Below are 23,823 nucleotides of genomic sequence, written 5' to 3'. Positions count from 1 at the left end.
TGTGAGCCCCACGTGGGACAGCCTGATTCCCCTGTGTCTACCCCAGTGCTTAGAACGGTGCTCGGCACATAGTAAGCGCTTAACAAATACCAACATTATTATAAAGACTCTGAGCCTCCCGTGGGACGACCTGATGACCCTGTATCTCCCCCAGCGCTTAGAACAGTGCTCTGCACATAGTAAGCGCTTAACAAATATTAGCATTATTATTATTATTATCTCTCCCAACGCTTAGAAGAGTGCTCTGCACATAGTAAGCGCTTAACCAATATTCTCCTGCTTCTTATTTCCAACTGTGATGGTGCACTCTCCCAAGCGCTTAGCACAGCGCCCCGCACATTGCAACCGGTGCAGCAGGAGGCCCCTCCTATGCGCGCGCCCGCCACGCGTTCCCGGGGACAGAGAGCTCCGCGCCTGCGCACTGAAGACAGGTGGGGAGGGGCGGGGGGAGTCGTCGTCCAAGGCCGGAGGAGCGGTCGCGCCTGCGCACTGAAGACAGGTGGGGAGGGGGGGGAAGTCTTCTCCGGGGCCGGAGGAGCGGTCGCGCCTGCGCACTGAAGACAGGTCGGGGGAGGGGAGTCGTTCTCCAGGGCCGGAGGAGAGGCCGCGCCTGCGCACTGAAGACAGGTGGGGGGGGAGTCGTTCTCCAGGGCCGGAGAGGCCGCGCCTGCGCACTGAAGACAGGTGGGGGGGAGTCGTTCTCCAGGGCCGGAGGAGCGGTCGCGCCTGCGCACTGAAGACAGGTGGGGGGGAGTCGTTCTCCAGGGCCGGAGGAACGGCCGCGCCTGCGCAGTGAAGACAGGCGGGGGAGCAGGAGGGGGAGGAGGAGGAGCCGTCGTCCAGGTCAGGAGGAGCGGGCGCGCCTGCGCCGTGAAGGGAGGCGGGGGGGAGGGCGGGGGCGCCGGCGCAGTGAAGAGAGGCGGGGGCGTGGGGGGGGGGGCGAGGGGGCGAGGGGGGGCGGGGGAGCGTGCGCGCCTGCGCAGAGCGGGCATTAAGGCCGGCGGCCGCTGCGGGGCGGGCGGGGCTCGAGGTGACGCAGCTGCGGGAGGCGCTCTGCACCGCTCCTCCCCCTTCCCTTTCCCCCCGCCGGAACGCAACGCACCGCACCGCACCACACCGCACCGCACCGGACGGGACCGCACCGCACCGCACCGCACCGGAGCCCCCGGGTCGCGGGTGAGGGGGCGCCCGGAGGGACGGGACGGGCCGGGCCGGGCCGGGCTGGGGAGGGGGGCGGGGCGGGGCGGGGCGGGGCGCTCCCCTCCCCTCCCCTCCCCTCCCCTCCCCTCCCCCAGCTGCACTGCACTGCCCGCCCCTGCCCCTCGCCGCCGCCTCCTTCTCCTCCTCTTCTTCCCCTCCTCCTCCCGCTCCCCATTTTCCTCCTCTCCTCCCCCTCTTCCTCCTCCCCATCCTCCCTCCTCTCTTTCCATCCTCCCTCTTCCCCTCCTCCTTCCCCCATCCTCCATCCTCCCTTCCATTCTCCCTCCTCCCCTCCTCCCCTCCTCCTTCGCATCCTCCCGTCCTCCCCCCCATCCTCCTCGTCGTCCTCCTCCTCCCCGTCGGGTCGGTCCCCTGGCCGAGGAGCCTCCGCGGCCTCCCTGGTCCTCCCTTCCTCCCTCCCTCCCTCCCTGGTCCTTCCTCCCTCCCTCCCTGGTCCTTCCTCCCTCCCTCCCCTGCCCGCCCCCCTCTGAGCCTCTGTCTCCCCCTCCACACCGGCCGCTCCTTGTGTGCAGGGGATGACCCCGTTGGACCCTCCCAAGCGCCTACGACAGTGCTCCGCTTTCATTCGGGCGTATTGATGGATTCGGGAGGTATTTAGTGCACCCAGGAGGTGCTCAGTAAATACCCCTTGATGGCCCCTTTCTCCATCCATCCCCCAGCGAGGAGTCGCCTCGTCCTCCACGGTCCTTTCTCCCTGCCTGCCCTCCTCTGAGCCTCCGTCTCCTTTACCCTGCAAGCCCCTTCTGGGCGGGGGAGGTGTCTGGTGGACTCGATTAGACTGTCCCAAGCGCCTAGTACAGCGCTCTGCACACAGTGGGCGCTCAGTAAATACTCTCGATTGCCCCCTTCCCCCTCCCCAGGCTGAGGATCCGCCTCCAGCCTCCATGGCTCCTGCTCCCCGCCCCCCTCTGAGCCTCTGTCTCCTCCTCCACACTGGACGCTCTCTGTGGGCAGGGGGTGGGCCTGTCATAAGTCTCTTGGACTCTCCCAAGCGCTTACTACAGTGCTCCGCACACAGGAGGTGCGCAGTAAATGCCCTCGATTGCTCCGTCTCCACCGCCCCCCTCTCCCCCTCTAAACCACCGGCCCTCTACGCCCCAGGTCCCTTGTGGGCGGGGGGGGGGTGCCTGTTGGAGTCCATTGGACTCCACCAAGCGCTTAGTACGGTGCTGTGCGCACAGTGGGTGCTCAGTAAATACCCTTGATTGCCCCCTTTGTCCATCCCTCGTCCCTCCCCCGCCTGAGGAGCCTCCTTGGGCTCCCTGCCCTCACTGCCCCTCTCTACCCTGGAAGCTCCTTGTGGTTAGGGGAATGTGCCTGTTAGACTCTGTTGGAGACCCTCCCAAGCGCTTAGTACAGTGCTCTGCACACAATGGGCACAGTGCCCTGCACATAGTGGGGAAATACCATTAATTACCTTTCTCCCACCCTTTCTGTCCCCCCCCCCCCCTTCACCCTCTTTTGCTGAATGATGGTTTTCATTCATCCGTATTTGAGCGCTTACTATGTGCAGAGCACTGTACTGAGTGCTGGGAAAGTACAATTCAGCGATAATAATGTTGGTTTTTGTTAAGCGCTTACTGTGTGCCGAGCGCTGTTCTAAGCACTGGGGTAGATACAGGCTAATCAGGTCGTCCCACGTGAGGCTCACATCTTAATCCCCGTTATACAGATGAGGTAACTGAAGCACAGAGAAGTGAAGTGACTTGCCCACGGTCACACAGCTGACAGGTGGCAGAGCCGGGATTCGAACTCATGACCTCCGACTCTGAAACCCGTCCCCTTTCCACCGAGCCACGCTGCTTCTCCAAAGAAAGACAATCCCTGCCCACGCCGGGTTTACAGTCCAGGCGCTGTACTGGCCAGGCACTGTACTAAGCGCTGGGGTGGATACAAGCCAATGGGATTGGACCCAGTCCCTGTCCTATGCGGGGCTCACAGTCTCAATCCCCATTTTACAGATGAGGTCACTGAGGCCCAGAGAAGTGCAGCGACTTGCCCGAGGTCATCCAGCCGATGCGTGGAGGAGCTGGATTTAGAATCCGTGACCTTCTGACCCCCAGGCCCGTGCTCCATCTACTAAACCGTGCTGCTTCTCGTGTCTTTTCTATCCCCTCTTTACCCCCCAACTCACATTTCTTTTTTCTCTTTCTTTTCCTTTTTTTTGGGGTGGGGGGGGGGGGGGATGGCGAGGAGCTGGAAGCTGAGCGAAACCACGAGTGTTTTCTTCATGTCAACGGCACGGGTGGCCCGAAAACCACCCTGTAGGGGTGGTGAAATGTCCAAGGAGGATTGAAAGCCGCCAAAACCGTATCCTGACAAGTGCGCGTGTGGTTGCCGGCCGTAGCAGCCGTGGCCGTTGAACTCGGAGTCTCGGGAAGGCCCCACGGTTTCCTTTTCTTGCTACTCCTTTTTGTGTGTGTTTTTTACATAGCGTAGTAATAATGTTGGTATTTGTTAAGCGCTCACTATGTGCCGAGCACTGTTCTAAGCGCTGGGGTAGACACGGGAATCAGGTTGTCCCACGTGGGGCTCACAGTCTTCATCCCCGTTTTACGGATGAGGTAACTGAGGCACAGAGAAGTGAAGTGACTTGCCCACAGCTGACAAATGGCAGAGCTGGGATTCGAACCCATGACCTCTGACTCCAAAGCCCGTGCTCTTTCCACTGAGCCACGCTGCTCCTCTTTGAGGTGGTTCTAGTGTTCAGTGTCCGGTGCTGATAGGTTCATTCGGTCGTATTAGGCGATTAGAGTGTGCAGAGCACTGTACTGAGCGCGTGGGAAAGTACGCAGTGATGTGATGATCCCCCCCCTCCGCCTTTCATTATTCGAATGTAGCCCCCCCCCCCCCCCCCCCCCCCGGAAAGCCAGGGATCCTGCCCGATTCCTCCCCGGTGTGTCTAGTACAGGTCTTTGCCCGCAGTAAATGCTCAGTAAGTACTGCCGACCATGGCGGGGTCAGCCCTGGGGCTGGGGACGGCGCGGGGGGCGGTCTCGTCGGTGGTGGGCCGCATTCACGGCATCATTTTGCTTCTGATGCTCTCCCTCCTCCCGCTGCCCCTCAAGGGATTTTTTTCCCATTGCTTCGCACCGATACCAAAGTGGCACCGGAAACGTTTTTTCTTAAGGCCGCCTCGATCCCAGCCTGGGCCCTGGCCAGAAGACTCGGTGCCCCCACCGATAATAATAATGATGATGGTCGTTAAGCGCTTACTATGCGATAGGCACCGTCCTAAGCCGTGGGGCGGATACAGGGTAGTCAGGGTGTCCCGCGTGGGGCTCACGCCCGGAATCCCCATTTTACGGATGAGATAAGCGAGGCACAGAGAAGTCAAGCGACTTGCCCCAGGTCATACAGCGGACGTGTGGAAGAGGCGGGATTAGAACCCCCGTCCTCTGACTCCCAAGCCTGTGCTCTTTTTCCACTAAGCCGCGCTGCTTCTCCGATGAGACCGCCTCCCCTCCTGCTCGAGAAGCAGCCGGGCCTAGTGGACAGAGCCCGGGCCCGGAAGTCAGAAGGACCTGGGTTCTAATCCCGGCTCCTCCACGTGTCCGCTGTGTGACCTGGGGCAAGTCGCCTTACTTCTCGGTGCCTCGGTTCCCTCGTCTGTAAAAGGGGATTAAAGACTAGGAGCCCCATGTGGGGCAGGGACTCTGTCCAACCCCATTTGCTTGTTTCCACCCCAGTGCTTAGTACGGTGCCTGGCACGTAGTGAGCGCTTAACAAATACCATTATTATTGTTTTTCTGACTCGCATCCGTGATACTCTCCTAAACGTTTGGCGGAGAGGAACGGGAGCAAGACACGGAAGCACCGTCTCCCTGAGCTTGTAATTCAGGAGAAGCCTGAAGTAGCTTAGAGGTAGGAGGAAGAATCAGTCAGTGATATTCAGCACTTACGTGAAAAGTGCTGTAATAATAATGATGATGGATTTGTTAGGCGCTTAATATGTGCCCGAGCACTGTTCTAAGTCCTCAGGTAGTCGCAAGGCCATCGGGTTGGCCACAGTCCCTGTCCCGTGAGGGGCTCACGGTCTTAATCCCCGTTTTACAGATGAGGTAACTGAGGCACGGAGGAGTTGAGTGATCCGATCACCCAACAGGCAAGTGGCGGAGCCGGGATTAGAACCCAGGGCCTTCTGACACCCAGGCCCGTGCTCCATCCGCTAGGCCACGCTGCTTCTCAGGACAATAGATGGAAGATGTGTTCCCTGCCCACAAGAAGCGGGACCGGTCAGTGGTTACTCCTCCGCACAACTGTATATATCTTCGTTATCCTATTTATTTTGTTAATATGAGACGTACTTCACCTTGATTCTGTTGGCTGTTGTTTTAATGAGACGTTCTTCCCCTCGATTCTATTTATTGCCATTATTCTCGTCTGTCGGTCTCCCCCCGATTAGACTGTGAGCCGGTCAGAGGGCGGGGACTGTCTCTCTCTGTTGCCGATCTGTCCATTCCAAGCGCTTAGTACAGTGCTCTGCACATAGTGCTCAAATACTATTGAATGAATGGCCTTTATATCATCATAAGTGGTCCTTTTTGACGGTTTACTAGGTAAAGAGCAGTGCTCTGCACGTAGTAAGTGCTCAATAAATACTACTGAATGAATGAATGGTCTTTATATCATCATAAGTGATCCTTTTTGACCATTTACTAGGTAAAGAGCACTGCACTAAGCACTTGGGAGAATAAAATGTAGCAGAGTTGATAGGCAGGTTCGCCGCCCACAACGAGCTGATCTACAGATCGTGTACTCGGTGCCGAGCACTGTACTAAGCACTTGGGAGCGTAAAATAGAGACAGTTTCTAGCCCGGCAGGAGAAACAGATACGAAAATAGGTTTACGGGTTAGAAGAGGAAGAAGGACAAAATTATGAGGATGGAATGGCTGCATAAATTGAATGTATAAACATAGGTGCAAAAGGATGGAGGGATGGAATATATCTTGGCGAAGAGTTGGGTTACGTGACTAGAATGTGTGGGTCACATGCAATAAAAACAACCCAGAACCTAGAGAGAAGCCGTGTGGCTCAGTGGAAAGAACCCGGGTTCGGGAGTCAGAGGTCATGGGTTCGAATCCCGGCTCTGCCGCTTGTCAGCCGGGCGACTGTGGGCAGGTCGCTTCACTTCTCTGGGCCTCAGTGACCTCATCTGTAAAATGGGGATTGACTGTGAGCCTCACGTGGGACAACCTGATTATCCTGGATCTCTCCCAGCGCTTAGAACAGTGCTCGGCACATAGTAAGCGCTTAACAGATACCAACGTTATTATTATCTTCTGTGACACCGGTCAGTAAGTCGGTGGTATTTATTGAACGCTGTGGGCAGAACACTATACTAAGCCTTTGGGAGGGTAGACGGCAACCAGGTTGGTAGACGAGTTCCCTTCCCACAACGAGCTTACGGTCTAGAGGTCCTACATCCTCTCCCTTGTCTCGTCTTGGAACCTTCGAGACCAAAATCCAAATTTATCCCCATTTTGGCAACCGGAAATTCTTCAGCGTGGCTCAGCACGGGCTTTGGAGTCAGGGGTCGTGGGTTCGAATCCAGGATCCGCCGCTCGTCAGCTGTGTGCCTGGGGGCAAGTCACTTCACTTCTCCGTGCCTCAGTGACCTCACCTGTAAAATGGGGATGAAGACCGTGAGCCCCACTGTGGGACGACCTGATTCCCCCGTGTCTACCCCAGCGCTTAGAACGGTGCTCCGCACATAGTGAGCGCTTAACAAATACCAACACTGTTGTTATAAAATGTCTCTATTCTTTCAAATTCAGGAGACTGTAAATCTACTGGAGAAGCCTATTCGAGGGGGAGACAGTTCCGTCCACAGTAAACTCTCAGTAAATACCGTCGATTGATGGTGTCGATTTGGCTGCCAAGCACAACCGGGAGGGTTTTGATAATACAGCCTGTGTGCCCTCCTGAGCGAGGGGATCGCATCTGGTGTTAAATTGCCTTTGGAAAATTCAGTTGCGAACGGAGACGTGGGCTCGAGGTTACCAAGCGCCGGCAGGCGCTATTGCCGAAGCGCATCCCTACGCCAACCCGCTCAAAAACATCGTTGACGTCTGACGTCGTTTTAAAACTGCAGTTCACGGTTTGGAGCCCTGTCCTTAATGGATAAATTTTGGCGAGCGATTGCGGGCAGTAAAACGGGGCGTTGGGTTAATCCTAGTGGAGGAAGGCGCGTGGGGATAGAGGTCGGAAAACCCGCCAGGAAAATCGTTCTACCGTATTTTGGAAATTGAAGTTGGGGTGGCTCAGCCTCGCTGTGCAGCCTGTGTGGGGAAATGGTGCGGTAGAAGTCTAATTCTGTGTATTTTAGGTGTGTGCAAAAGGTCTTGTTGCGGTTAGTACAGAGTCTAACGTTGGGTAATAGAGCCTGACGGGCAGAATTTGTTGAGCAATATTTGAGATCATGGGTAATTAAAGGGTTCTCCCCGTTCTGCCCTGGTGAGAATTTCATTCATTCAACAGTATCTATTGAGCGCTTACTATGTGCAGAGCACTGTACTAAGCGCTTGGACTGTACAACTGGACTGTAGAGACAGTCCCTGCCCATCGACGGGCTTACAGTCTAATCTGGGGAGACAGACGGACCGAAACAATAGCCATAAAGAGAATTTCTCCAGCTGCCTAGAGCATTCCCTCTTACCGGGTGGGGAGTTTCTGGCTTTCAATAGTAACGCCTGCTTGAGGCTCTGAGGTTCCCAAGCAGTGGATCAAAAGCACTGATTGAGCTCCTACTGTGTGCCGAACACTGTGCTGGAATTAATTCACGTGTGTTAATCCTGCCCTCGAGGAGTTTACCATCCGGATTGTCTCGTGGAAGGTGATTTCGGGGGTCGGCGGTGGCCGATCACCCACCTCCATGCCGCACCGGGGAGGTGAAGAGTTGCCTCTCGATCCTAGTGCTTGGCACCTAGTAAGTGCTTAACGACTACCATAATGATTAATTATTATTCATAGCACCGACAAACTCTTTTTGTTTTAGAATTGCTCACTCGAACCCACTGCCGCCTTGGCAGTGAATCCTCTCTCCCTCAGTGGACAAGGGAATGAGTCTTGATGCACATCCCTCAGTTCTTTTCCAATCGGTGGTATTTACTGAGTGCTTCAGCGCTTAGAATAGTGCTTTGCACATAGTAAGTGCTTAACAAATACCATTATCATTATTATTATTATTATTATTATTACAGAACGCTGTACTAAGCACTTGGGGATAGCACGGTGCAGAAAAATTAGAGACACGATCCTTGTTCCCAAGAAGATTACAGTCTACTGAGGGAGACAAATATTAACATAAATTGCAGATATCAAATAATGGTAACGATAATGAGGGTATTTGTTAAGCATGAGAAGCAGCGTGGCTCGGTGGAAGGAGCCCGGCTTGGGAGTCGGAGGTCATGGGTTCGAATCCCGGCTCTGCCACTTGTCAGCGGTGTGGCTGTGGGCAGGTCACTTCACTTCCCTGTGCCTGTTACCTCATCCGTAAAATGGGGATGAACTGTGAGCCTCACGTGGGACAGCCCGATTACCCTGTATCTACCCCAGCGCTCAGAACAGTGCTCTGCACGTAGTAAGCGCTTAACAAATATTATTAAACGCTTACTGTGTGTCAAGCACTGTTCTAAACACTGGGGGAGATACAAGGTAATCGGGTTGTCCCAGATGGGGCTCACAGTCTTGATCCCCGTTTTACGGATGAGATCACCGAGGCCCAGAGAAGTGAATTGACTTGCCCAGAGTCACACAGGAGACAAGTGGCAGAGCCGGGATTCGAACCCACGACCTCTGACCCCCAAGTCCGGGCTCTTTCCATAAGGCCACGCTGCTTTAAGATGTTAGACGTAAGAGCCATGGGGGTGGCTTATAATAATAATGTTGGTGTTTGTTAAGCGCTTACTGTGTGCCGAGCACTGTTCTAAGCACTGGGGGAGATGCAGGGTCATCGGGTCGTCCCACGTGAGGCTCACGGTTAATCCCCGTTTTACAGATGAGGGAACTGAGGCCCAGAGAAGCGAAGTGACTCGCCCGCAGTCACACAGCTGACGAGTGGCAGAGCCGGGAGTCGAACCCGTGACCTCTGACTCCGAAGCCCAGGCTCTTTTCCGGAGTGCTGAAGGAGTATCCATCCAAGCACATAGGGGGTGCAGAGGAGACGGTGGTTACGTGAGATGCCTAGAGGCGGCCGTTCAATGTTGGAAGTAACTAGTGAGATGGATTGATCATGGACAGGGAACATGTCATCCAACTCATTTGCATTGTACTCTCCCAAGTGCTTAGTACAGTGCTCCGCACACAGTCAGTGCTGAATAAATACCTCACTCTGCTTGGCTCCTTCCCCTCCTCTCTGATTTAATAATAATGATAATAAAATGATGGTATGTAGGTGCTTACTATAATGCCAAGCGCTGGGGTAGATACAAGGTAATCAGGTTGGACACAGTCATTCATTCAATAGTATTTATTGAGCACTTACTATGTGTGTGGGGGGGGAAGGTACACAGTCCTAATACCCATTTGACAGTTGAGGTAACTGAGGCCCAAAGAAGTCAAGTGACTAATAACGTTAATATCGTTGGTATTTGTTAAGCGCTTACTAGGTGCCGAGCACTGTTCTAAGCGCTGGGGGAGATACAGGGTCACCGGGTTGTCCCACGTGGGGCTCACCCACTTTTAATCCCCATTTTACAGATGAGGGAACTGAGGCCCAGAGAAGTGACGTGACTCGCCCACAGTCACACAGCTGACAGGTGGCAGAGCCGGGAGTCGAACTCGTGACCTCTGACTCCGAATCCCGGGCTCTTTCCAGTGAGCCACGCTGCTTCTGACTAGCCCGAGGTCACACAGAGCAGGCAAGTCGGGGGGGGGCGGGGGCGGGATGAGAACCCAGGTCCTTCTGACCCCCGGGCTCTCTCCGTGCTCTATCCATCAGGCCACACTGCACAGGATAGGGGAAGGAAAGAGGAGGGAATTGGGAGAACCTGGAAGGGTTGCTGGTCTGAGCGCCTCTAGCCCAGTCATTCATTCAGCCCTATTTATTGAGTGCTTACTGTGTGCAGAGCATGGCCTAGTGGCAAGAGCACGGGCTTGGGAGTCAGAGGACGTGGGTTCTAACTCCGGCTCCGCTACTGGTCTGCTGTGTGACCTCGGGCAAGTCCCTTCACTCGTTCTGTAGTATTTATTGAGCACTTACTACGTGCAGAGCACCGTACTGAGCGTTTGGAACGGACAGTTTGGCCACAGATACAGTCCCTGCCCCGAGATGGGCTAACAGTCTAAACAGAAGTATACACAAGTGCCGTGGGGAGAGGAGGGAAGAGCAAAGGGAGCAAGTCAAGGTGATGCAGAAGTGCCTTCCCTTCTCTGTGCCTCAGTTGCCTCATCTGTCAAATGGGGGATGAAGACTGTGAGCCCCAGCGTGGAACGGGGATTGTGTCCAACCTGATTACCTTGTATCTACCCCAGCGCTCAAAACGGTGCTTGTCCCGTAGTAAGCGTTTAACAAGTACCGTCATTATTAATTATTACTACCGAGCAGTAGGTGGAAGTCAGGCCCGGCCCGGGTAATAGGATTTTAGTCCCCCTTAGAGATGGCCCGGGGTCTCTGTTGGAGTCGTGGACGCGGGGCTCCCATCCCGGCACAGTGGCTAGCGGCCAGTTGGCAAGCGGCTGCGGGCTGACGCGGCGTCTCCTGGCCGGTGGCGCTCCGCTGCTCGAGGGATGAGGAGGACACCCCTGCCCTCTGGCTACCGAGACAAAGCAATAATGATAATTACGGTATTTGTAAAGCGCTCACTGTGTGCCGGGCTCTGTACTAAGCACGGGGGTGGATCCGAGCAAGTCGGGTTGGACCCAATTCCTGTCCTATGTGGGGCTCACTATCTCAATCCCCAGTTGAGGGCACTGAGGCCCAGAGAAGCGAAGCGACTTGCCCAGGGTCTCGCAGCAGATATGTGGCGGAGCCAGGATTAGAATCCACGACCTTCTGACTCCCAGGCCCGGACTCTACCCACTGGGCCGTGCTCCTTCCCACTGCCTGCCTCCTGAATGTTGCAGAGAGGCACTTTCCAGTTCGTCAACGTTGCTCTTTCTAATGCTGAGGGAGGGAAGTATCGATCGGGCCGGCTCTGGCCCGTGGAGAACCAAGTGGGAGGTCGATTTGTCCATTCCAAGCGCTTAGTACAGTGCTCTGCACATAATAAGCGCTCAGTAAATACTATGGAATGAATGAACGATGGTGCTTGCGCACCTACCTACTGCCGAAGAACTCTAGCTTAAGGTCTTGGGAAAGTACAGTACGATAGACTTGGCAGGCACCAGTGGCACAGTGGAAAAACTCATTCAAAATACTTTCCAAGCGCTTAGTACGGTGCTGTTCACATAGTAAGCGCTCAAATACGATTGAATGAATGAATGAAAAATTCTTCTCTCTGCAGGTAGAACCCAGGCCCCCCAGCCTGGGCCTTAGTTGAATTTATTGCTTCTATTTACTGATTCCGTTCGTGATCCTGTCCTCGATTCTATTTATTGCTATTGTTCTTGTCTGTCCGTCTCCCCCGATCAGACCGTAAGCCCGTCACAGGGCAGGGACTGTCTCTATCTGTTACCGATTTGTCCATTCCAAGCGCTTAGTCCAGCGCTCTGCACATAGTAAGCGCTCAAATACTATTGAATGAATGAATTTATTGAGCGCTTAGTAATAAGGGTGGTATTTGTTAAGCACTTACTATGTGCAAAGCACTGTTCTAAGCGCTGGGGGGATACAAGCCGATCAGGTTGTCCCACATGGGGCTCATAGTTTTTAATCCCCGTTTTACAGATGAGGTCACGGAGGCACAGAGAAGTTGTGACTTGCCCAGAGTCACACGGCAGATGAGTGGCGGAGCTGGGATTAGAACCCATGACCTCTGACTCCCAGGGCCGGGCTCTTTCCACTGAGCCACGCTGCTTCTCTTAAATGACCTGCCCAAGGTCACACAGCAGACAAGTGGCGTATCTGGGATTAGAACCCAGGTCGTTCCGATTCAGTCAGTTGTCTTTGAGTGCTTACTGTGTGCAGAGCACTTTACCGAGGGCTTGGGAGAGGAGGGTACAACAGATCGCTAGTCATGCTCCCTCTCCATAACGAGCTTCTGGTCCAGATGAGACAGACAGTGATATGAATAAGTCATTTATAATAGATAATTTAAAGATACGTACATAAGTGCTCTAGGGTTGGGGGCGGGACGAATATCGAGTGTCCAAAGGTCACGGGTTGAAGTGCGTAGGTGACACAGGAGGGAGAGGGAGCGGGGGAAAAGAGGGCTTAATCGGGGAAGGCCTCTTGGAGGAGATGTCATTGAATAAGACTTTGGAGGGGAAGAGAGCGGTGGTCCGGCAAATACGGAGGGGGAGGGAGCCCCAGGTTAGGGAGAGGACGCGGGAAAGGGGTAGGCGGGGAGATGGACGACATCGGGGCCCGGTGAGGAAGCTGGCACCAGCGGAGCAGAACGGGCCGGATGAGCTGGAGGAGATTAGGGAGGGTGGGGTGAGCTGATTGAGGGCTCTAAAACCAATGGGGAGGAATTTCTGTTTGATCCGAAGGTGGAGGTTCTTGAGTGGGGAGGCGTGAACCGAAGGCTTTCGTTGATAAATGACTTTGGGCAGGAGAGCGAAGTCTGGACTGGAGTGGGGAGAGACGGGAGGCGGGGAGGTCAGCGAGGAGGCAGACGTGGGGTAGGATAGGTGCTTGGCTCAGGATGGTGGCAGACTGGAGAGGAAAGGACGGATTTTAGCAACGTTGGGAGCGTAGACCCGATTGGATTCGTTGACGCTGAATATGTGGGTGGGATGAGAGGGGTGAGTGGAGGACAGTGCCCAAGTTACGGGCTTGTGAGGTAAGGAGGATAGTGGCGTCTGCCATGATGGGAAAGATTGGACGGGCGGGGCGGGGGTTAGGGTTTGGGTGGAAAGATAAGGAGTTTAGGTTTGGACGTGTTTGAGGGGTGGCCGGGACATCCAAGTAGAGATGTCTCGAAGGCAGGAGGAGATGGGAAATTGCAGGGAAGGAGGGAGGTCAGGAATGGAGATGTAGATTTGGGAATCATCCATATAGAGGTGGTAGTTGAAGCCGTGGGAGCGAATGAGTTCTCCAAGGGAACGGGTATAGGGGGAGGAGGGGGAAAAGGAGGATCTAGAACTGAGCCTTGAGGGACCACCCCCCCCCCCCAGTTAAGGGGTGGGTGGCAGAGGAAGAGCCAGAAAATGAGACTGAGAAGGACCAGTCAGGGAGGTAGGAGGAGACTCGAGAGGACAGCGTCAGTGATTTCAAGGTTGGATACCATGTCAAGGAGAAGGAGGTGGTCTAAAGTGGCTGGGAGGTCTAGAAGAATTCAGATGGCACAGAGGCCATCAGATTTGGTGAGAAGGAGGTCACTGGTTACCTTAGAGGACCGTCTGTGTGGAGCCGAGAGGCAGAAGCCAGATCGGAGGGGAGGTAGGAGAGGATCGGAGGCTAGGAGATGGAGGCAGCGGGTGTTAACGTACCTCTCAAGAAGTCTGGAGAGAAAGGGAGATTCCCGGCCCCGTGCTCAATCCACCAGGCCACACTCCTTCCTGCCTGCAACTTAAAAGTAGAATGAAACTCTGGAGCATTAACAGGTGAGGAAAAGGGCAGCGAAGGGGCAGAAAGGACCCAACAAATGTTGGTAAAGATGAATGACGTCGTCGAGGCTTTCTGAAGAAGTCCCCGGTCCAGTCTTGGTCGGGGGATTGTGTTTACCCGGTCACGCAGGCTCCACAGCCTACCTACTCCCTTCTCCCGCTTCCTTCTGTCCCCCTCTCCCCATTGTTCCCCTGCACCGGTCCGGGGACGTGCTAAGAGTTAGGGTGCGCTTAACCCCGAAAAATACGTTTCCATCTCAAATGATGATTATCCCTTTTAAATCTGAGGAGACGGTTCAAAATAAAGAGTTGAGGAAGCTATTTCCGAAGGAGGGTTAATCCTGTCCCGGGATTTGTCTTGCCTTTTGCCGTCGAGTCGTTTCCGCCCCATAAGCGACGCCGTGGACGCGCCACTCCCAGAAAACGCCCCCTCCGTCTGCAGTCGTTCTAGTAGTGGATCCAGAGAGTCTTCTTGGTAAAAATACAGAAGTAGTTTACCATGGCCTCCATCTGTGCCGTAAATTTGAATCTCCGCCCTGGATTCTCTCCCACGCCGCCGCCGCCCAGCACGGGCGAGTTTTGACTTGTAGCAGATGGCCTGCCGCTGCCCATGCTAGGAATGACATGGAAAGGCCTCTGCTTGACTCTCCCTCCCGTAGTCGAGACTGGTAGAGTCCTGGAAACTCTCCAGTTGCCACCCTGAGAGGGGCAGAATGTTCCTGGTAGAATATTAATCTTCTTAATGGGAAGAAAGCAGTGTAGTCCCAGGGGAAATAGGCCAGCTCGGGAAGCCCGAAACCCAATTCCAGCCTCAGCTCTGCACACCACCACCCCCGGCTAGCTCCGTGAACTCGGACAGTCAGGCGGTGGGGTTTTTAATCAGTGTTTACTGTGTGCCAAACACTCTGCTAAGCCGCCAGGAGAGTACAGCGGAGTTGGGAGGCGCTAGCTCAGCCTGCAAGGAGTTGATAATCCGGCAGGGAAGAAAGAGTCAAGTGACGGAAAGGAGCAGGAACAGACCTCAATCTCTTCGTAGCATTGCTTCCTCGTCAGTGCAGTGGGGCCGATCGCACACGCACCCGCCCCTCCCCACCTCACAGGAATGGGGTAAGACAGAAATGCAATTACCGAGGCGGAGATTCTTCGGGGGAAAAAAGCGCTCTCCGATTTGTCGTTCAAAATAAGTGGTGACCTTGAGCAGGTCACATTTTAGCTATTACAATAGCACTTGAAAGGCTGAATTTCATTTGTTTATGCAATTCCTTTACGTTTGCAAATTGAATTCCCTTACACCTTGCAGTCCCCCTGGATGCCGGGTTGATAAAGCAGTAAGTGACGCGAGTAAGGAGGACAGGTTTTAATCCCCATTTTCTTATACATTTATCCATGCGTTTATGGGGAGTTTGTTTTATTTGTATGATTTCCTCTTCCTTCCCACCCCGTCATTTATAAACCCCTTAAGGCCGGGGGTCTCATCTGTTTCTGTTTTCAGTGTACTTTCATTCATTCATTCATTCAATAGTATTTATTGAGCGCTTACTATGTGCAGAGCACTGTACTAAGCGCTTGGGATGAACAAGTCGGCAACAGATAGAGACGGTCCCTGCCGTTTGACGGGCTTACAGTCTAATCGGGGGATTAGACTTTCACCAGCTTCTCGTTCTAAACTGTATGCCTGGGCTGAATATTTCAGTGGTGATGATGATACGATATGGAAAAGCATTTCTTTGTGGAAAATTAACTTGTATGTAGAAATGTCAGGCAGTGGTATTTGAGTGCTTATTGTGAGCAGAGCACTATAATAATAATGATATTATTTGGGAAGCAGCGGGGCACAGTGGATAGAGCAGGGGCCTGGGAGTCAGAAGTTCTTAGGTTCTTATCCCGGCTCCGCCACTTGTCTGCTGTGTGACCTTGGGCGGATCACTTCACTTCTCTGTCCCTCAGCTCCTCTGGGATATGGGGATTGAGACTGAGCCCCGTGTGTGACAGGGACTGTGTCCAACCTGATTTTCTTGTTTCCACCCCCGTGCTTAGTGTAGTGCCTGGCACGTAGCGGGTGCCCAACGGAAACCACGATTATTGTTATTAAATGCTTATTGTGTGTCAGACACTGTTCTCAGCACTAGATAAAAAGCTCATCAGATTGGACACAGTCCCTGTCCCACGTGGGGCTCACAGTCTTAATCTCCATTTTACAGAAGAGGTAACTGAGGCCCAGTGAAGTGACTTTGCCCAAGGTCACACAGCAAAGTGGCAGAGACGGGATTAGAACCCAGGTCCTTCTGACTCCCAGGCCCTATCCACTGGGCCATGCTGCTTCCCCCTGTACTACAGTACTATTAAGCACTTGGGAAAGTACATTATGACATGTTCTCCCCCTACAGTGAGCTTACAGTCTAGAGCGGGGGAGTGGAGTGGAGGGGGCTTTATGAATCGAAGGAAATCATCCGTTCTGCATACCTTTTTCATTTGGCGAGGTGGCTAGACCACTGCCGGAGAGCTAGGGCCCGTTCTTCCTACAGCGTGAGTCTTTCCAGGTATGACACAGCCCTCGTTGGTGCCCAGAGTCATCGGGGAAGGAAACTTGTGCAAAAAATAATGGTGCTATTTAAGCCCTTATTACGTGCCAAGAACAAAGCACCGGCAGAGTTATAAAACAGTCAGCTCACACTCCCTATTCCAAATGGAACTCAAGGTTCACGGAGCGGAAGTATATAATGCAACTCTTCTGAGCACGAGGTTCTTAGAGAACATCACTACCCCATTCTAGCAGAACTAGGATAAGGGTGTCACCCTCATCAAAGTGTTGCTAAAGCATTTTCCCTCCACTTCTGTCTGTCTGGGACAGTGTTTTCTTTCTGAAGTGTTTGAATCCTTACTTTCTTTTTTCTGTTAGAGTTATTTTTGGGTCAGGGGTCCGTTTGGTATCTAGACTACTGATCTAAATCTTGTTTTTCCTTTTTTTATGCTCTGATTTCCTTCTCCCTTCCCTCACGGCCCCCGTTTCTAAACGTGACCAGCCTAAAAGCTTGAAATGTAAAAGTCTCAGTTGACCCAACTGTATTTTATTCCAGAATGCAACCCGACTCTCTCCTCCTCCCGCCTTCAGAGAATCACGTGAGGCCCACACGCACCTCTGCTCTACTCCATAAACCGAGCGAAAGCAGATTCCTTATCAAAATCGTGTTAGAGTTGGACTTTGGGGAGCGGGAGCCGTCCCTGAGGCTGACTGTTCCCTTTGTTTACCAGACATGGGGAAATCCCTTTCCCACCTGTCTCTGCACTCGAGCAAGGAAGAGAGCGCCAATGGATCCAGCTCGGCAGATAACATGCGGAATGGCCTGATTCACTCGGAAGTCACAAATGAGGACGGGCGGCCCAGCGACGTGTCTCAGTTTCCTTACGTGGAGTTCACGGGAAGAGACAGCGTCACTTGTCCCACCTGTCAAGGCACGGGACGGATCCCTCGGGGTAGGTGGCCCTGCGTGATTTTTACTAGCCTGACCGTAGCGGGTATAATTCATTCAGTCGTATTTATTGAGCGCTTCCTCTGTGCGGCGCGCTGTGCTAAGCGCTTGGGAGAGTGGAACGCAACGGTAAACAGACGCGTTCCCTGACCGCAAGGAGCTAACAGTCTAGAGGGATGAGCTAACGGTTGTGGTATTGAAGTGCTGACGGTGTGCTGTGCACTGGCATAGGTATGATCCAAGCAGACCGGAGTCAGTCAGTTGTATCCGAATGCATATTGTGGGCAGAGCACCATATCAAGTTCTCGGGAGAGAACAATATATCGTTTCTTGCCCACAAGGAGCTGGCAATCTAGAGGGGGTGATCGACATTTAAAAGAAATAAATGACATGTATGGACATACGTCCTGTGGGGCTGGGAGGGGTGATGAATAAAGGGAGCAAGTCTGGAGCAAGATACAGAAGGAAGCGGGAGAAGAGGAAGGGGGGGGGGGGGTCTTAGGGAAGGTGTAAAGCACTCTAAGTGCTGGGAAAAAATGTCCCCGTTACCTTTTGACCTCAGGTATTATCTAAATTTGCACATTCAAGTTTCATTTCCGTTCCCGAAGGTTTACATAAGACGGGGCTAGGACAAAAGGAAGAAGGAAAAGGTCCGGGTAATCCGCCACCCAAATAATCGGTGATATTTACTGAGCACTTTGTGCAGAACACGGTACTAAGCCCTTGGGAGAGTACCAATTCATCTGTAATATTTATCGGGTGCAGAGCACTGTACTAATCAGTTGGGAGAGCACAGTAGAATTAGAAATCATGATCCCTACCCTGGGAGTAAGGAGCACTGTAGTTCGTGCTGGGAAGAGTATAGTAGAGTTAACACAACTTCGTCCTTCAAGGAACTTACCGTCCGATGGGGAGACAGCCTTGGGAAAGCTGGTGGTTTAAAATCTCAGAACTCCAGGAGCAGCCTGGCTCAGTGGCTAGAGCCACGGGCCTGGGAGTCAGACGGTCGTGGGTTCTAATCCCATCTCCGCCACTTGTCTGCTCTGTGACCTGGGGAAAGTCACTTCACTTCTCTGGGCCTGTTAACTCATCTGGAAAGCGGGGATGGAGTCTGTGAGCCCCACATGGGACAGCGACTGTTCTCCAACCCGATTTGCTTCTACCCACCCCAGCGCTTAGTACAGCGACTGACACGTAAGCGCTTAACAAATGGTGCTAATAATAATAATGTTGATATTTAAGCGCTTACTATGTGCAAAGCACTGTACTAAGTGCTGGGGTAGATGCGGGGCAATCAGGTTGTCCCACGTGAGGTTCACAGTCTTCATCCCCATTTTCCAGATGAGGGAACTGAGGCACAGAGAAGTGAAGTGACTTGCCCACAGTCACACAGCTGCGAGTGGCAGAGCTGGGATTCAAACCCATGACCTCTGACTCCCAAGCCCGGGCTCTTTCCACTGAGCCACGGCGCTATTATTATTGTTGTTGTTCAGATTTTTAAACTTTCGCTTTGGAGATGGTACATCTGTCAGTGTCTTGGGTCTCGGCTCCTTACGGTATGTCTGGAGAAAGTGGTGCGGAGGAATTATAATATCGTGAGGTACTCCATCCGGAAAGAAGCTCGGATTGTTCGGCGACCCTCTCGCCCGCGAGTGTGTGAGTTCCCAGATGGGAGGAAATCGGACAGAACGCTGGGAGGGCAGCCCACTTGATATTGAGTAGAGTGGGTGTCGGGATAATTGACCGGCGAGAAGAAGAGGAAGCCGACGGATGTATCATTGGGCACACAGTTCCCGGCTAAGGTGCCTGCCAGCCCCTTGGAGGAGAGCACGTGGGCCCGGGTTTGGCCATCTGGCTGGTCCGGCCCAGCTTCGGGGCACGGCTCTAGCTCAGGGACCGGGCGTGAGTGAGCCCGGGAGCCCCGTCCCCTCTCCTCGGAAATGACGCTTCAGATTCCCAGCCTCCCGGGACACACATCTTCGGCCCTTTTCCGACTTGAGCCACGGGCCTCGGGGCCGTCGACTCTCATTCTGTTCGCATTTAACAGCTAGGTACCTGAGCGCCCTGTCCGCTCTTAAATCATCACAAGCGTCACCAAATCACTAGAGGCGGCGCGGCCCCGTGGGTAGAGCACAGACCTGGGAGTCTGAGGGTCAAATCCCAACTCTGCCATTTGTCTGCCGTGAGACCTTAGGCGAGTCACTGGATTTCTCCCCGCCTCAGTTTCCTCCTCCTAAAATGAGGATCGAGATGGCGAGCCCCATGTGGGACAGGGGCTTTGTCCAACCCGATTTCCTCTCTCCGCCCCAGCGCTCAGTACAGTGCCCGGCACGTAGTAAACGCTTAAACACCATTGTTACTGTTAAATCATCACTGGTTTGTAAGCGATGCAGGGAGTTTCAGTTCCGTTATTCCGTGTTCTAGTGCGGTTGCTTTTGTACAAAAAAATGCCCATCGCCATACGTTCTGAAATTGTACTTTCGCTGACATTAAGGCGTTTTCCAGTGAATACTGATTTTACCAAAAGAAAACAAAAGAGGGAGAAAGAAAAGTGTTATATAGGCTGAGACCAGTGGGCCATCCACCCCAGTTATTCTGTCTGCTCCAGAACGGAGGTCGCTAGCCTGGAAATCTTTCCTCTCGGCTGGGCTCCTGCCTTATTCAGCGTCTTCCAGTTTTCTCTAATGATCTGCAGTGGGTGGCCCTATCCTTCGTGCATCTTGTTCGTCCATCTCGAGCTCTCCGTCGTCGCTAGCTCGCCCTCTTAATAAGCGTCAGGGACCTACCTTTCTTTCTTAATTAGTGTCAGGGGGCTCTTTCTCCCTGAATTTATCACGGACCACCCCCGAGCCATTTGGTACATGCTTTGTGTAACTTCTCTGGGCCCGAATTCAATCGTATTTATTGACCGTTTACTCTGTGCAGAGCTCTCTATAAGCACATGGAAAGTACAATTCGGTGACAACGCCACCGATGATTTGAGGAAGCGAGTCAAAGGAGAGTCCAAGATATCATCCTAAAGTCACACCTTTTAAGCTCAGAGGCCTCTAATGTGTTGTTGTCACTGGGGGTTCCCCTGCCCTAAATTTATGACTTTAATCACCCTCGGGGTGAAGCTCCTTTTTGAAATCACCCCATAATGTATCCCCATCAATGTATTTCAACCTCTGAATGGGCCTATGTCATCTGCCCAGCTGGTAGAGTTGACTGCTTATTTTCCCTTAGGAAAAATCAGATTCCTTAGGATACTACTAGATGCAATAATAGCTCCCAGCAGCGCTTCTTGGAGGCCCCTGCTTTTTACACATCCCTAGTTAAAAAGTAGTAATTTCCCCCTTCCCCTTTATTTCCTATCTATAGTCAGACCAAAATATCCCCCCTCCACCCAGTTCCAAGATATAGATATGCAGTTTTTTCTAACGGTTTTGGCGAAGAACTGTGCCAAAGGCCATTTGAAAATCTAAACATATTTAGTGTAGTAGCTCTCCTCTGGCCACACACTTCCCGACCCCTTCGGGGAACCTCGGTAGATTGGAGAGGCGTGATTTTTGCCTTACATAAACTGTGTTTTTTCTCTCCCTCTCCCCCCTCCCCCCCCCCAAAAAAAAGGTTATTTTGTCTATGCATGTATAGGTTTGAAGGGAAGTTCCCTGGTCTGCAGTTCTCCGGGCAGCCCCATTACAGCTGTTTGTTCTATTTGGGAGGTACTTTGGCCATAAAGTGATCTCCTACCTCATTGGCTATTTGTAATGATAGGTCGCATCCTCTTGCTGGATTTCCGTACCATTCCTTGTTAGCTTCTAATCCTGGTTCTGCCAAGTACTTGCTGTGTGACTTTGGACAAGTTACTTCTGCGTGCCTCAGTTTTCCCATTCTCCCTCCTACTTAGACCATGAGCCCCATGCAGGACAGAGACTGGATCTAACCTAATTGATTTGTATGTAGCCCAGAGTCTAGAATAGTGTTTGACACATAGTGAGCGCTTAACATGCCATTAAAAAAAACCAAAAAGAGACCCTCAGATGACTTGTTTCCATGTAGTTGATGGGTTGAAAACATCCTATGCTCTTAACCACAATTCTATCCAGTTCCTCAAATTTATTGCATCAAATATATGAATCACATTTTTAGTGAATGCCTACTTCTTGGTGTTTTTTTTGTTTTTTCCTCCCTCCCCCAGTGGTATTTAAGCACTTGCTATGTGCCAGACACTGTACTAAGCACTGGGACAGATTCAAGCCAATCAAGGTGGACACAGTCCATGTCGCACATGAGGTTCACAGTCTTAATCCCCATTTTTCAGCTGAGGGAACTGAGCCACAGAGAAGTGAAGTGACTTGCATGAGGTCACAGCGGATTTGTGGTGGAGCCGGGATGAGAACTCCGGTCCTCTGACTCCTAGGCCCTTGCTCTTTCCATTGGGCCACGCCGCAGAGCACTCTGTCGAGTGGTTTGGAAGCATTCAGAAGCTAGTGCTCAAGATCCCTGTCCTCATGGAATTTGCAGTCCTGGGGAAGCAGATGCTAATGTAAATGAAAACGGGCATAAGACGAGAAAGGGGCCCATATATGACCCAGTGTGAAAGCAGCGGGGGTTGTGTGATACTCACGTGCTCCGGGAACGTGTTCGGAAAGTACAGCTCCCTAAAACAATTGAAAAAGCCGCCGTCTCAAAGCCTGGTCTTTCTGTTCCAGCTTAACTGTTGTAGAGGCTTATCTGTGTATTTAAATTTTTTTCACTGAAAGCTTTCTCTTTCCTCGCCTTAAAAATATGTCCTGTATTTTAGGTCAGGAAAACCAGCTGGTAGCCCTGATTCCGTATAGTGACCAGAGACTGAGGCCCAGACGAACGTAAGTAGTCAAGTCGCCTTCGTGCGAAACCTTGTGCTGCCAACGGAGCTTATTCCAAATTCTTGGATTATTTTGAAAGGGATGGCAAAGTGTATAGGAATATTTGATTTTTGGAAAACTGAACTCATTTTCAGTTGCCTTTCCTTAACTGTAGGTAGAATTAGCCACAGTGTTCCCCAAGTTTAATTCCCAGTGTTTGGCCTTCTCGTTATGATTTTCCCCACAAATTTGATAATATGGAAGCACATGGAAATGAAAACCATGACGTTCATTCACAGGGGCTGGAATGGATAGTAGTAACGCTGGGGGTAAAATGATTTCAATTATTTTTTGTCCTAAATGGCGTTAAATATGTTTCTTCTGGCTATTAGCCTGAAATATTAGGTAATTTAGAAAAGGAATGTGTTTATAATGTAAGTCTGTTATTAGTTTCCGAGATTAATCGGGTTTTAAAAACGAAACAGATCGCTTTGGGCCAAGAGGAAATAGTGTCACCAGTTTAACGTGCAATATCATCTCTCTTCAATTAGCTTTAAAGAGAATATTTTCAGTATGTGGTACCAGGAGAGGATTACCGGGTTGCATATTCACATTTTCCTTTGTGTAGATTTTCTCTTTCTTAAGTCTCTATGGCAATTCCTTTCTGAATAATACAAATGTAGTTCTATGGTATGACTATTTTAGAAGATGAATGAGATCTTCCCTTTATAACCTTTTCTTCTGCGTAATATTTACAAGTCAACGGAGGACCCAGTTGAAATATTTGCTCCTCTCCGACGACTTAAAACTATTTAGGGTGTGGACCTTTCCAAGTAGAATTGCACTCTCAGCTCCCTGCTCTTCCCAGGTTTGCCAAGATCTTTACGCGGTGCTCGCTCCGCTTCAGCTCCCCGCTCACTGATTCTCATTCCGGTTCAAGATGGCTTTGGGAATCTCGGTTAATAACCCGTATCCCGATGGCCCGGCGGAAAACACGGGCGGTGTCATTTCAGGAAGCTGTACGTGATGGCCTCTGTGTCGGTGTGCCTTCTCCTCTCGGGCCTGGCCGTCTTCTTCCTGTTCCCTCGCTCCATCGACGTGAAGTACGTCGGGGTGAAGTCGGCCTACGTCAGCTACGACCAGAGTAAACGGATGATCTATCTAAATATCACGGTACGCCTCTGTTCCTTTCTCAGTCCGTCGATGCTACGTATTCATAATAATGGTATTTATAAAGCGTTTACTATGTGTCGGGCGCTCTTCCGACCGCTGGGCTAGGTATGGGCCAGTCAGGCCGGACACGGTCCAAGTCCCACATGGGGCTCACAGTCTTCGTCCCCGTTTGACAGATGAGGGAAATGAGTCCCAGAAAAGCGAAGCGACTTGCCCACGTCCTGTCACGCGGTTCACAAGAGACGGAGATGGGATTGGGGATTGACTGTGAGCCTCACGTGGGACAACCTGATTACCCTGTAATAACAATGTTGGTATTTGTTAAGCGCTTACTATGTGCAGAGCACTGTTCTAAGCGCTGGGGGAGATACAGGGTAATCAGGCTGTCCCACGTGAGACTCACAGTCTTAATCCCCATTTGACAGATGAGGTCACTGAGGCACAGAGAAGTCAAGTGACTCGCCCATAGTCACACAGC

At 52.3% G+C, this 23,823-nt stretch overlaps 1 protein-coding gene across 3 annotated transcripts in view; it reads left to right on the top strand.

Moving 5' to 3' along the window:
* The first annotated feature begins 682 nt into the window (after window positions 1–682).
* Window positions 683–23,823, top strand: part of TMEM106B (transmembrane protein 106B) — a 37,947-nt gene continuing 14,806 nt past the window's right edge. The window contains exons 1-4 of one of the 3 annotated variants that reach the window (XM_029070284.2): window positions 683–743; window positions 17,126–17,347; window positions 22,130–22,193; window positions 23,186–23,345. In XM_029070284.2, the coding sequence (XP_028926117.1) occupies window positions 17,128–17,347; window positions 22,130–22,193; window positions 23,186–23,345 (444 nt within the window). In that variant the 5' untranslated portion in view covers window positions 683–743; window positions 17,126–17,127. Of the gene's footprint in view, window positions 744–1,143; window positions 1,177–1,788; window positions 1,812–17,125; window positions 17,348–22,129; window positions 22,194–23,185; window positions 23,346–23,823 lie in introns of those variants that run through there. The other 2 variants (XM_029070283.1, XM_039912821.1) reach the window with 2 other exon arrangements.

Source organism: Ornithorhynchus anatinus, chromosome 8, assembly GCF_004115215.2.
Source record: "Ornithorhynchus anatinus isolate Pmale09 chromosome 8, mOrnAna1.pri.v4, whole genome shotgun sequence".
Lineage (NCBI taxonomy): Eukaryota > Metazoa > Chordata > Mammalia > Monotremata > Ornithorhynchidae > Ornithorhynchus > Ornithorhynchus anatinus.
This window is presented reverse-complemented; position numbering and strand designations above follow the sequence as displayed.